The sequence below is a fragment of the Colias eurytheme genome, chromosome 7, assembly GCF_061535395.1.
Source record: "Colias eurytheme isolate Ceu_HAF_F1 chromosome 7, ilColEury1 Martin Lab GWU primary, whole genome shotgun sequence".
In the NCBI taxonomy this organism is placed as follows: Eukaryota; Metazoa; Arthropoda; class Insecta; order Lepidoptera; family Pieridae; genus Colias; species Colias eurytheme.
The window spans coordinates 4137737-4153091 of record NC_142986.1 but is presented as its reverse complement, the minus strand read 5'-3'; the positions used below and the strand labels follow the sequence as shown (position 1 = coordinate 4153091).

The window sequence follows — 15355 nt, the reverse complement described above, 5'->3', positions numbered from 1 at the left end:
CAAAACTACAAATTCACGATTAATTTGTCAAATTCAAACTGTCTTTACTGCTGACAGTGACAAGACAGAAATGGTAATATATTGCCATGTTAAAATGTATATTTATATTTATAACTAGCGGTCCGCCCCGGCTTCGCCCGTGGTACATGTTTACGTTTTCTCTACATAAGAACCATCCTCGTACTTCAAGGAATATAATAAAAAAAGAATTATCGAAATCGGTTCAGCCGTTCTCGAGTTATGCGCTTACCAACACATTTTGCGATTCATTTTTATATATAAGATTAAAACCTGTGGTCAACCTGTGGTAAATACCCTAAAATAAAATAAAAAATTTGAGTCATGGAGATTATATTTTTTAGTAAGTACTTGAAGTATAAAGTCCACGAATCACGATGTTTTCCTTCACCGTCCAAGCAGTGGTGATGCTATGAACATGCGCAGACAAATTAAAAAATCAATTTATGTGATTTATTTCCTGCACGCTCGCCTGGTCTCGGTTTACCTTGCCTCGCTCAACAGTGTTGTAGCAGAGCTGTGTTGAGTCAACACAGCTCTGCTATATTATACAGGGTGTAATCGTTAAGTGTGCACAGGCGATTATTCCGTAACATGTCCGTAACTATTACAGATATCAAAAAATGTTGTGTAGTTTTATGAAACCACGGTAAAAGTGAAACTGTTCGAACGGTTCCGAACACTGCTTTGTGTAGCGCATGTCGCGTGTCGGTCGGCTGCCGAGTAGGTACTTATACCTACTCGGCAGCCGCGATACACGCGACATGCGCTACACAGACCAAAAAGTTTGAGACGATGTAATAAAAGTTTCACTTTAAAAACTTTAAACTGATATCGAAAGTACTTAACCTAATGAGTAAAATGGCCATAATAAATTTTTAAAAATAAATCGAGAAATATCTAAAAAAATAGCTTTCAACCTTTCAACCTTCCCATACATTTAGTATGAGATATGAATATCCCATGTACATTAATTAATATGAAAGATTTTAGCTTTTTCTTTTTTTTTTGGTTTTCTACTTTAATTACTTCGCAAATTTGAAGGGAAGTTCATTTAGAAACTGTAAATAGAGCTCTTCATTGTATTGCACAAGAGGACATCACTTCGAAACTTTTGAACAATAGCAATATACTCGCACCACACATTTTCCTCGTACAGCATTGGTGGAAAAACACCCTTTTACTCTGTACGACAGTCTTTCATAGAGCGATAGAGCATACTTTGTATTGAAATTATTTTGACTGACCGGTTGGCTTGGTTGGTATAGTTGTCGGCATGTACTTGGCTAATTTGTATTAACGTAGTGGGGGAAGCTTGCGCATATGTGGCGCATATAATAAAAAAAATGTACAGTGCGACACAAAAGAGATGAAAATAAATGAGGGCGCCACCGTCGCTCATATAGCAACACTGATACTGCGACGCAAGCGATCTTGATACTATAGAATAAAAAACCAAAAATCTATATAATATAATCTAAAATAAATACCGCGATTTAAACCGTTATAATTGTTTCATTGTAGCAATAGTGTAAATTTAAGACAAAAATACATTAGTATTTTAATTGACCTACCTAGGTCAAATTTTACTTAAATGTATTTGGAATTAATTATTTTATAAAAATCGGTCAAGTGTTTAGACTGCAGAGGCACACATAGAATCAAACATACAAACAAACAAGCATACATGCAGCTCAAATACATTACCCTCTTTCTGGGTCCGTCGGGTAGAAAAAAACAAGGCGATTTGAAAACCACATATTTTTATTTTTTTTTGTAGATAAATTTTGTACATTAATATAATTCATCAAAATCTAAATATTCTACTCCTTCAAAGGACTGATCATCAATCTGTTTCGAAGTACTGGCAAGAGGGTACGGGGCATCTTCAGTATCTGTAAATATGATACAGTAAATATGATTTTTTTTCTTATGGTTTGATTGATTAATAGATAGATAGCTGTATGAAAACAGTTATCACTATACTATGTAGTAAAATCTAAACTAGGTACTTTATTTGAGGCTGGTTGGATTGGATATAACTTCTTGACTCAAATTGTGCTGGTCGCACTATAAAAACTAGTTTTTGTTTACATACAAATAACCTCAAATTAAATTGCGAAAACGTAATAATCGCCATACATACATACATTAAACACTCGTTACTAATGGAATATTCTATTTTACGTAGTACTGAGCAAAAATAAATGGAATCTCACCGGTATATTCTGCTGTACGTTTGTAAACGTTTTCCAAATCAGTCAATAAATTTCCAGCTTGAAATTCGGACAAACACCGAATAAAAACTTTATACACCACATCACGGACACCGCTACGTTTAACCTTTTTCATGATGTCTCCTTTTTTATTTAAATTTCTTGTTCTAAATAACAATTTTATCTCAATAATTCTCCACTTCACGAAAAAAACAACAAATTTTTATTCAACTTGACAGCTACATTGCCAATTCAGGGTTGCCAGGTAATGAAAAACGAATTAGTTCCAAAATAATTACCTAATTTCATCTCTTTTATGTCGTACTATAGTAACTTAAACCGATTGTACAGTGCGACACAAAAGAGATGAAAATAAATGAGGGCGCCACCGTCGCTCATATAGCAACACTGATACTGCGACGCAAGCGATCTTGATACTATAGAATAAAAAACCAAAAATCTATATAATATAATCTAAAATAAATACCGCGATTTAAACCGTTATAATTGTTTCATTGTAGCAATAGTGTAAATTTAAGACAAAAATACATTAGTATTTTAATTGACCTACCTAGGTCAAATTTTACTTATTAATGTATTTGGAATTAGTTATTTTATAAAAATCGGTCAAGTGTTTAGACTGCAGAGGCGCACATAGAATCAAACATACAAACAAACAAGCATACATGCAGCTCAAACACATTACCCTCTTTCTGGGTCCGTCGGGTAGAAAAAAACAAGGCGATTTGAAAACCACATATTTTTATTTTTTTTGTAGATAAATTTTGTACATTAATATAATTCATCAAAATCTAAATATTCTACTCCTTCAAAGGACTGATCATCACTCTGTTTCGAAGTACTGGCAAGAGGGTACTGGGCATCTTCAGTATCTGTAAATATGATACAGTAAATATGATTTTTTTCTTATGTTTTGATTGATTAATAGATAGATAGCTGTATGAAAACAGTTATCACTATACTTTGTAGTAAAATCTAAACTAGGTACTTTATTTGAGGCTGGTTGGATTGGATATAACTTCTTGACTCAAATTGTGCTGGTCGCACTATAAAAACTAGTTTTTGTTTACATACAAATAACCTCAAATTAAATTGCGAAAACGTAATAATCGCCATACATACATACATTAAACACTCGTCACTAATGGAATATTCTATTTTACGTAGTATTGAGCAAAAATAAATGGAATCTCACCGGTATATTCTGCTGTACGTTTGTAAACGTTTTCCAAATCAGTCAATAAATTTCCAGCTTGAAATTCGGACAAACACCGAATAAAAACTTTATACACCACATCACGGACACCGCTACGTTTAACCTTTTTCATGATGTCTCCTTTTTTATTTAAATTTCTTGTTCTAAATAACAATTTTATCTCAATAATTCTCCACTTCACGAAAAAAACAACAAATTTTTATTCAACTTGACAGCTACATTGCCAATTCAGGGTTGCCAGGTAATGAAAAACGAATTAGTTCCAAAATAATTAATTTCATCTCTTTTATGTCGTACTATACTAAAGCTTGATGCGCAAACTTGCGACCACCACGGAGGTCGTGGGTTCGATTCCCACCCGGGGCAAATATTTGTGTGATAAACAATAGATGTTTGCTCTGTGTCTGGGTGTTAATTTATTTATTTATGTATTTATTTAAAACTTATTGCAACTTATTGAGTAAAATGGCAATAATAACTTTCAAAAAATAAAACGAGAAATATCCAAAAATCCTATCCACTCCTATCCTACTAATATTATAAATGCGAAAGTAGGTGCATGGGATATTCATATCTCCTACTAAATGTAACAAAATCCAGGGTTAATTAAAGTAAAGTTTTTAGATATTTCTCGTTATATTTTTAAAAAGTTATTATTGACATGTCATTTTACTCATTAGCTATACCTAGTGCTTTCGACAGGTATCAGTTTAAAGTTTTTTGATACCTGCAATTATAGTTACGGAATAATCGGCTGCACATTTATCGATTACATCCTGTATAGCCCCAGTAGTAGTACCTACTTTCCAGGTGTAAAGTTATACAGCTCTTATTTTTTATATTATAACATTGTGGATACGTCGCATGGAACTATAGATACGTCGAGTTAGGTACAATATAATATCTATTTTTATTTCCTAAATAGTTCATAAGAAAGTGATTCAGATCTTAATTTTATTGCGGAAATATATTTAAATACAGTAAAAGTTCCTTATTCGCGGGTAATAGGTTCCGTAAATGTGCCGCGAATAGAGAAACCGTGAATAAGGAATGGTAATTTGTATGGGGTTATAGGGAATACGTTCTTAGGTGACGAAATAAAAAAGCAAATACATGAAGAAACCAGTTTAATTTAAGTTTTTGACCAAACATATTTATTAATTACCATTTAATTAGGTTATTATCTTCAGGTTTAGGCAATGGCTTGTCACTTTTTACTCGTTTTTCATTTTTTTTTAGTCTACATTATAAATACGTAGTTGTAGTTCAAGCGTTTACCAAGAATAACGAATGGATTTTATTTAGGTAAATACATATATGTATGTACCGATGTACCGATTCGATCCGCGAATAAAAAATTTTAGGCCGCGAATACAGGATTTAGGTCGCATTTTTTCAATCCGCGAATGAAGGTAGCGCGAATAAGGAGCTTTTACTGTATTAAATATCGAAATATAAATGTGCATATATTTTTTATTAAAGATGAGTATATGTTTTCATTATAGCTCTGTGAAGCCTTTTCAAAAGATACCTATGCTTAACTCTATGGACTTATATGGAAACTTAAAATGTTTCAGAACATTTATATACCCTTATATACCTAAGTATTATGCAAACAAGTAGAATATAGAAAGACCACTGGGTCTTTCTTTAAAAATTTTTGCTGCTTTAATTGGTATGACCACATTATAGCGTATCTATTGCCTTGGCTAATTATACAGTAGAAACGAATAATGTGCAAATAAATTACTGCAAAGTATTAAATAGGGAAATAGGATAAAAGGAGCTATCTATATCCCTGAGGAAAGTCAATAAGAACAAAACAAATGCAATTTTAAATTTTTTATTATCTTACATAATCTTACAGGACAATAACTTGTTGTTTAGCCTGTTGTTTGGCCTTCACTCTGACCTGTGCGGCGATTCTGTCGAGGTCACGTCTCCCTTGAACGGTGAGGATGCGACCACCATCTGGGATCTTCTCGACAAGCTTGAGAGCTTCGAGAGCCTGGAGGGCCTTGCGCGCGATACTGCCTGATGATCTATAATGACCAAGAAAGTTGTTTAAAAAAAGACGGGTTGCACTCCGGGAGTGCCGGCAGAAGTGAAAACTTAATTATCAACGTTGAGCATGTTTGATATCCATCCGTCTTACGCTTTTTCGATCAGGTCACGTGTCCTGACGCGAGTTTAAGATTTTATACCCAACGCCGCTAAAGAAGTTTTCACTTCAATAAATTTCGGTGCTTTAAATTTTTATGTCAATCAATAGAAGATTTATTGATATAATTTTTTTTGATGTAAGAACATTTCTAAATTTATAACCAAACAAGCGTTTTGCCTGTGACGTGATTGCATTGTCCAAAACTTATGTAACAATAACATTGTTGTACATTCAGCAATAACCTCATGATTTATTGGTGAAATCAGAATGTAAACCATTGCAGTAGTTTTTGCACGCCTCATAAGCGAAGCGTTGAGGTGGGTACTACTGTCACTTCGCGCAAAACATCTGATTTTTCAAACTTAAAATGTCTTTATGTATCATACATTGCACTCGTAAGATAATACATACACACACATATTAAGAAAAAACACTATTTTTAACGTTCATGATATTTTTGATGTCATTTTTGTTATTTAAACTAGTTAAAAAACAGTTTAAAAAAGTTCTGTCTTGGACGTCCGTGTGTCTGTATGTGCGGATCCTTTTTCTTGTTAACACGATAGCGACCGAAATACTTTACTAATCGAGTCTTTTTTTTTCTCTTACGCTTGAGTATGCTCAGGAATAGAACCCTTTCATTTTTCAGGGTCTGATTCGATGTGGTTTAATTGTTATTAAATAAACAAAAATAATAATTAATAAATATTTATTAAAAAAAAAATTATGAGGCGTGCACTTTTGGATTTTCCAAATTATTTGTTTAATGCAGACACACAGACAGAAGCAGCAGAGGCCTTAGTTTTATTTGATGTAGGGATCACGAAACAAACATTTGATTGTTTACAACAAAAATTATTCAAACTATATAATCAATGCAATGCAAAGCATTTTAAAATTGCAATTGGTCAACTGTCAAACAGTTACTATTCTTTTGATACATTCATCTTTAAGTAATATTGAAAATGGTAAAATAGAAATAAATGACTATCATACCTGCAGAAGTGTGAGGGGGTGACACCGTTGCGTTTGCGACCACCAAAGATCTTTGTGACTGTCTTCACACCGACCGGTGATCTGATGTAAATGTGTCTGAGTACAGCGGCGCAACGCACATAGAACCAGTCAGGGTCGTAGGGAGCCAGCTCTTTGAAACGACCAGTCTTCACCAGATCCATGTGTTCGGGCAGTTTAACCTTACCAATCCTGTAATTAGATAAATAATTAAATAATAGTTAAAAAAAACTAAAAAACACGCTTTTTATAGAAAACCGAACTAAAAAATAGAAAATTTTATCAAATCAGTGTATTGTCATCGGTCCTCAATAAATCTACAAAGTTTGAACGAAATCTGGCCGTTTAAAGTGGGTCAAAATCGCGCCCAAAGCAGTCGGTTACAAACAAACATACAGGTGAAGCTAATATAAAGCATGTAAAAAGACGTGTGGCACTCGGGGACTGCTGCAGTAAAGCTATTGCATGCTATGCCTTCAAGCCACACCTCCGTGCCCGTCGGAGTGGGGAGCGTGAGATTTTTTTCGTTACGGAATTTCTGGTTTCGGTCCCCGCGCTCAAGGCCCGCGATAGAAGCTATGCAATAGCTTAATATTATTACAAAATAAATACATAGGAGGTCTTTGCCCCTTATTGTGAAAATATATCTGCTGATCATGATGATTGAATATAATTTAGTTCTGAAAATCTAGAAAAAGCTCTCACAGCTTTATACTTTTTAATTTTTGTGTTTTTGCTGTCTAGACTGCCAAATGAGTGATGATTACATCCTGCTACAATGAACAGGTATTTTACGAATGCATCTAAACATAAAAATCATGTGCATTACGCTTTGGGTTTACAATGATAGTGGAATAAGTACTATAGGTGTATGCTAAGGTTTATTTATTATTTCATTTGGCTCTATTGATTCAAAAATACATTTTTCAAGTAAGGAAACACAACTTACTTTTTGAGATGGAAGGCAACGGTCTTGACGACCTTGTCTTGTTCAACATCTTTCAATGTGACGGATCTCATCTGAAAAAAATACAGTTTTCTGTTATCATGTTATTTTACATACAATAGGTTTTTGAGTTAATATGTAGTATTAAAACCACTTCCTACTTTTTAAAATTAACTCTTTAATTTTTATGTTAGGTTGCGTTGACATAATTATTATGATTGAATATTAATTATTAATAAACAAGTGATAGGAATATTTGTGTTGTATTATAGAGTAAATAATGTATTTGAAGTATACAATATGTTATCGTTTATGTACTAATAAGTAACATGTTGTTCATGTAATCAATATTTTTAATTACACATTTCTGATATATTTCAACACTGAGATTTGTCGTATTTCTCATGCAAATGTAGATCATAATATAATTCATCATAAAAATAAATTATAGGTATTTTTATGAATAAATAAGGTCCAATCAAATTTTAAACAAACTGGGGAATGATACCTACCTGCAAAAAATATTTTTTAAATGCCATTACTGTGTTTAAATTTTATTTGCAGGTCAATGTCATTTTAAATAATGTGAGATGCAAAACGGGCTTTAGGAAAGTCAATACCAAAGTATATCAACTTAACCAATAGTGAAGTTGAGGTTATATTTTGAAAATTATAATACAATGTGAATTTGTTCATGTTCTTTATACTTTATTGAATCCGTTATAATAGAAAGGGATAAAATTGTATAAATTATGATGGTAATCGATTCATTTCGAAGATAAACCTTTTTTTAAAGCGACTCGACCCTCGAGTTGAGTTGAGTTGAAATGGTCAATTGTGATGTTCATGTTAGTATGAAATACATTGTACGATGAAGTACTATACCTTACTTAAAATTAAAACTATGAAAACACCACTTTTACGTTTCCACTGAGAAATATTATTGCAAAACCACGCGGTTCGAGTAAAACACTCACCTTGCCTTGTGTTGGCAGCCGGAAGAAAGACAGAGAGAGCAAAATGATGCCATGTGTCGGGCTCGCTGTCAAAGTCAAAATTTGTTTTTAAATAAAGATGAATCCACACAATCTACGTAAAATAAACAAATTATAATTGCATTGCAAAGTTGGCAAACAAAAATTAATTTTATACAAATAAATCGTTTGTTCTTATTCTAAAATTGTTCGTAATTTTTTTTTTATTTCTTCGATTATTGGTTTTTTTTTAAATAAAACATTTTTGTTACCAGTGCAAACTTAGCACCCCATCAATGGAATTTTGGGTCGAAAATGACCTTGATCGTTAGGTCCCCGTTAGGTCCTTTAAGGTCCCACAATTTTTTCGTTAGGTCCCCTTTAGTTTTTTTTTAAATAATTTTTTAAATTTTAGGTATAAAAAAAATGCACTTTAGCACCCCATCCATAGAATTTTGGGTCAAAAATGACCTCAATCGATAGGTCTCCGTTAGGTCCTATAAGGTCCCACAATTTTTTCGTTAGGTCCCCTTTAGTTTTTTTTTAAATAATTTTTTTTTAATTTTAGGTATAAAAAAGTTACACTTTAGCACCCCATCCATAGCAAAATTGGCAAATTTTATCAAAATCGTATTCTTTACCGTTAGGTCCGTATGGGCTCATCATTGAAATTGTTGAATTATTTATTTTATTAAAATTATAAAATAATAAAAACCTGCGCATGCGCCTTAGAGCATTAAGGCATGCGCACATCATACATAAACAGCGCGAAATTTAAAATGGTATCGTTTCATTTATTAAATAAATCTATTGTTCTGAGAGTGCTTATTTATTAAAAACCTACTTTTCAACCTAGAATTAAAATAACCTGGTATTAGTGTCAATCTATGGTGTCAATATATTTTTTGTAGCGGCCACAGGGCCACACTACGGTCGAGGTATAGATTCGGAAAGAATAACATGCAACAAATCATTAATTTGATTCGGGATGACCTTCGCGTGGACACTCGAGGGGGCGGTATTCCAGTGGAACTGCAAGTGATGGCAGTTATTCGATATTGGGGCCGGCATGAGGTAGATGTGACTTGTGCTCTAGTTTTGGATATATACAATAGAAAAGCCTGTATAACGATCTATTACATTACAGATCCAAGAAGATTGTGCTGACATTCACAGAATGAGTCAACAGACACTTTCCCGTTTGTCCCGAAATGTTGCTATTGCGTTAGCTTCTAAAAGTTCGCGTTATATTAATATGCCGTCGAACTCAACCGAGGAAGCCAAAGCAATTAGGAAATTTGAGGCCATAATATGCGGGATGAAGCGTATCATTGGTGCAATAGATTGCACTCATATTAAGATACGCAAAGTGAGTGGAGAGGCTGGACAGTACTATGTTAATAGGAAGGGACATTACTCCATTAACACTCAAGTATGAACATTGTACAATAACATTTTAGTTTGATCATAGTGTATTTAAAGTAATAAATTTTCATTGTTATGTGTGCTATTATGTGTTTCTAATTTATAATAATATTGATGACAATAATTACAGGTAGTATGTGACTCTGACCTTAAAATCTGCGATATTGTGTGTCACTGGAGAGGAAGTACACATGATTCCGCATATATAGAGAAAGCTCAATAAAGCGGAGGTTTGAGGAGAATGAATTTCATGGGAAGCTGATTGGAGATAGCGGGTATCCTTGTACTTCGCATCTTCTAACACCAATATTAAGACCAAGGACACAGGCAGAAGAAAGGTACAACCTGAGTCACATACGAACGAGGAATACTGTAGAGCGTTGCTTTGGGGTGTGGAAGCAAAGATTCCGCATACTCAACGAAACAATGCGAGGGTCTCTGCAAGTGATCAAGACCACTATTGTTGCTTGTGCAGTTTTGCACAATTTAGCAATACTCTTTAATGAGTCTATTTTAAATCAAGGTATTTGTGCAAACTAATATGTAAACAAAGTATATTTAATAATGCCAATACATAAAAAATAAGCATATTTTAATTCTTTATTTTGTATTTTTCTAGATCCTTCAGGCCTTGAAAATCAATTATTAATCGATCCAACTATCCCTGATAATATAGAAGATGAAGACGAAAATATAAACAGGGCCATTTATATTGAAACTTATTTTAATCAATAAAAACCATATTTTATTATTTTTCAAAATTTATTTTTTTTAAATATTCCTCCTCTAATGCAAGTATTTGGAGCTTCTTCTCGTGAAGCTCCCTCTCTTGTTCTATTCTTAATAGGTGAAGCTCCCTCTCTTGCTCTATTCTTAATAGATGCAACTCTTGTTGTTGCTTCATTAATTCCTCCCTGCTTTTTTTTGCAAGGAGGAATAATTGATGCTCGTAATTGGAATTTGATTTCCCACTGTAAAAATAACATAAACATTAAACATTATTTCACATAAATCACAGCTGAACAATAAGCACAGGAAATTTCATGAAATTCTATTTTCAACATTACATACTTACGTTTTTTTTGGTTTAGCTTTGAAAATATGATGTGTAGGATTTATACGTGGCAATTCAGTGGAGAAATTTGGCAATTCAGGCTAAAAATAAAAAAATAATAATTATTTTAAAATAATATAAATTTTATTTATAATACTGATATTTTTGTATAACATAACTGATAAAAATATTATACAAATTATTATATAATATGATTACCTATGCATGTGCAGTGCTTTCATCATTTTCATTCAATTTCAATGTATCATCAGCAGACTCCTTAGTAACTTCCTATAAATATATAAAATATAATTACTCAATCTCACAATAAAAAACTATATATGCATAGCGCTATTATCCCTTAATGGATATTCCAAATTAAGGAATAATAGCAGTAGAAAATGTAAAAAATATAAACCTGTTGGCCATGTGTTGCATCGCTATCGAAAGGATTGTTATCAACCACAAACTCATTAGGAAGAGCTGCTATAAGCTCTTGATCTTCAGGCGGAGGACTTGGTGGCGGAGGTCCCCCGCCTGTCATGTTTCTTGCCGTTCTAAATTTGTGTTCCGAAGCCTTAGCTTTCTTCAAATTCCTCCACTGATTTTGTATTTGGCTTAAGTCCCTTTTATGGAGTGAAATGATATTATAACTGAAATATAAATACAATAATAATGTTATTACACTGTAACAATTTATTAAATACAAGAAACTGTTAGAATAAGTAAAACTAAAATAACCAAGACAAAACATCTTCCCATGCAAGTTTTTTTGCTGTATTTGTATTAGTCGACGTATCCTTATTCTCTAATATAATATGTGCTCGCTCGAGCACTAATTATTTTCGAAGCACTTTCTAAAGAGCAATATATATTTATTAATAAGCATTAAAACATGTAAGGAAATAAGTACATTCTATTAGATTTCTTGTGTACATTACGTACCTTATCCTCCTCACTCCAATTCGTCGAACGAGAACGTTTATTGATCATTGAACTCATTTTAAATTAAAACTGAATTTGAATTTATCAAAAATCTCAAATCTGTACAAATGTTTGAAATTTGAAAGTTATCAATATCCTGTCAGTTAAACGTCATACAAAATAAAGTCTACCATTCATATTTGTCAAAAAGTACATTTTTAGTCAAGTTTTACGTGAATAGCGGGTTTTATTTCGATAATGTTACTAGAAAAAAATACATATATTGACGTAACTTAGTTGAGAGACTGCTGAGATAGGTTTATAAGTACCTAAGATTATTTTAATCATTGTTTAAGGAGTTGAGAGTTATTTAATTGAGAGGTGTTTATGCAACAGATCAGTCAGTTTTTATAAGTAAGGCTGGTAATTTTTTACGACATCACATTAGAAACCTCAAAAATAGCAGTACTTCTCCACTATTTAATGGATGTTATTATACATATAAACCTTCCTCTTGAATCACTCTATCTATTAAAAGAAACTGCATCAAAATCCGTTGCGTAGTTTCAAAGATTTAAGCGTACAAAGGGACATAGGGACAGAGAAAGCGACTTTGTTTTATACTATGTATAATATAATAATGATAGTGATAGCACAGTATTACAATATTATTTCCTACAGTAAGGAAACGCCTTTGATGTCGCGCGATGCCGCCGCCAGCGTAGGTACTTACGCTGCCACACGAAAATACGCTAGGGTTGCAACAAATGGGAAATAAAACAATTGTGATTATTAATATTATGATGAAATCATTTATTCATATGTACCTACATTCAAAATAATTGCGATTATTAAATCTGATGTAATCATTTGTTCATAAATATATAATTACAGATATTGCACTGCTAAATATTATTTACGTGGACACTTTATTTTTGGATGTTCTTAATTGTATATTATACCATTTAAGAAGTAATGCATTCGCATTGGGATGTACAATCTGATTAGAAAATAATGAGGACAACATATACATAGCTTTGATTTTAATTCAACAGATACAATTATTAATACAATCTTTCTGAAATATTGTTTCCTTCTGGGATTTCAATGTAGATTTACATCCGTAAACGGAACAGTTTTTGCGCGCCATAATAGAATATGTAAGTACCTATGTATAATAAAATTATTACACAAAAAATACGACTGCGTCGTCCTTTCGCGATAGTTAATGCAAACTCAGCGTGATTGCATTAAGCGGCCCGCGTCGCCCGACCCCGCCAGTTCCCCTCCGTTTCTCTGCACAAGTACATTTGTCGCCATACTGTAGGAAATATGGTGATACTGTGGTGATAGTCCGGCTAACGAAAGATAAGACTGGAAAAGGCGGCAAATTCAAAAAATCATCATATTAAGGTAACCTAATGGTAACTTAGGTTATAGTTGGAAATAAAGTTTTGATACTTTAATTTATTATTACGAGCTTTGTTTTTTTGAGAGATTAACAACCTCTACAAACTCTTCATCTATATAATATTATATATATGTAATCTGGTACAGTTATCTGATACAGATAAAAAAAAGAACAGCTAGTGAAAGTAATAAAAAACATAATAAAATACAATTAAATTTTGTTTAATCAATATAATCATATTAAATCTAAAAGCCGCGTTCAGCCGCGAATAAAGAATAAGAATCACTATCATTATCTCTGACATCATTAACTCTTCCATTTCTGCAGTTATTCCATCTTGTTTTTTTTGTACTGCTCTTCAACATGAATAACATGGTTCGGTCATAGAAGAAATCTCGTTGAGATACTGATTTTGTGTCTTTAAACATTTTGAACGGACAGATCGTTCAATTTTATATTGTTGCTTTAATAGTTTATAACTGGATTACTGGTATCATCCATGCAAAATAATAATAATAATATTAAACAAATCATATAATGTGCAATGCAATCAAGATGAAAAGTATCAAAATATCAAGTCACACTGTGTGTTTTTCCTTGAAAACTACATCTCTTTCAAATTGTTTCTTTTTAAATTTATTAATCATAGTTTAAAGTTTTCGTCATGTTTTCAACTCAGTTTTCAATTATTAGAAATCACTAAAATCCTAAGCTAAAATCGCAGAAAATAAAATCACTTTGACAAGCTTTGACACATCAACAACTCAGGTTTTAATGACAGTTAACTGTTAAGTGTTGCCAAATAAATTTTCGAAATAAAAAGCCAGTCTCATCTTTCGAACCAGACGTGACTAGTATAGATTTATTTATTGATTTAATAAATGAAACGATACCAATTTAAATTTCGCGCTGTTTATGTATGATGTGCGCATGTCTTAATGCTCTAAGGCGCATGCGCAGGTTTCAATTATTTTATAACTAGTGCCCCGGCTTCGCCCGTGGTACATATTTAGTATCCTATATCCTTCTCCTGGCTCTAAACTACCTCCCTGCCAATTTTCAGCTAAATCGGTTCAGCCGTTCTTGAGTTATAAGTGGAGTAACTAACACGACTTTCTTATAAATATATAGATTTTAATAAAATAAATAATTTAACAATTTCAATGATGGACCTATACGGACCTAACGGTAAAGAATACGATTTTGATAAAATTCGCCAATTTTGATATGGATGAGGTGCTAAAGTGTAATTTTTTTATACCCAAAATTAAAAAAAAAATATTTAAAAAAAAACTAAAGGGGACCTAACGAAAAAATTGTGGGACCTTATAGGACCTAACGAAGACCTATAGATTAAGGTCATTTTTGACCCAAAATTCTATGGATGGGGTGCTAAAGTGTAATTTTTTTATACCTAAAATTTAAAAAATTATTTAAAAAAAAACTAAAGGGGACCTAACGAAAAAATTGGTGGACCTTAAAGGACCTAACGGGGACCTAACGATCAAGGTCATTTTCGACCCAAAATTCCATAGATGGGGTGCTAAGTTTGCACTGGTATTTTTGTTGTCTTAAGTTGACATTATACACGGACCGCTTCAAGCAGTTGAGACCAACGGCTTGAAGCTGCGACCGCGCGGTGAACTATGGATATTTATTGAACGGCCATTACGCGGCCGTACACGGACTGCTCGAGCCTCGAGCCGTCACAACCGCTTCAAGCTTCAAGCCGTCAACTGCGCGGTTTGTAGCGACAGCTCGAGCAGTCATGAGTTAACGACCGACTGCTCGAGCCGCGCACGGCCGCTCTTACATTGTTTTTCTATTATTTTTTCGATCAACAAAATCGATCGATTTTATACTTTTAATTTATTAAACTCATCTGGCCATACTACAGTTTTAATATTCTGTGTTTTTAATTATATAATCTATTGATTCTTCGTACTCTATAGTCTATGCCTTTTTGTTGTCA

The 15355-nt window shown here is 32.9% G+C and overlaps 1 protein-coding gene across 2 annotated transcripts; it reads right to left on the bottom strand.

The window, feature by feature from the left end:
- Positions 1–5298: 5298 nt before the first annotated feature.
- Positions 5299–8642, bottom strand: RpS19a (Ribosomal protein S19a). Of its 2 annotated transcripts, none has more exons than XM_090104037.1 (4): positions 8573–8642; positions 7599–7669; positions 6632–6841; positions 5299–5513 (listed from the first exon to the last, which is right to left on the bottom strand). In XM_090104037.1, exons 2-4 carry the CDS (start codon positions 7667–7669, stop codon positions 5333–5335), a joined length of 462 nt encoding a protein of 153 aa, XP_089960163.1. In that variant the 5' UTR covers positions 8573–8642; the 3' UTR covers positions 5299–5332. The 2 variants fall into 2 exon arrangements, with proteins under 2 accessions (XP_089960163.1, XP_089960164.1); XM_090104038.1 differs by having other exon boundaries at positions 8481–8578.
- Positions 8643–15355: the final 6713 nt, after the last annotated feature.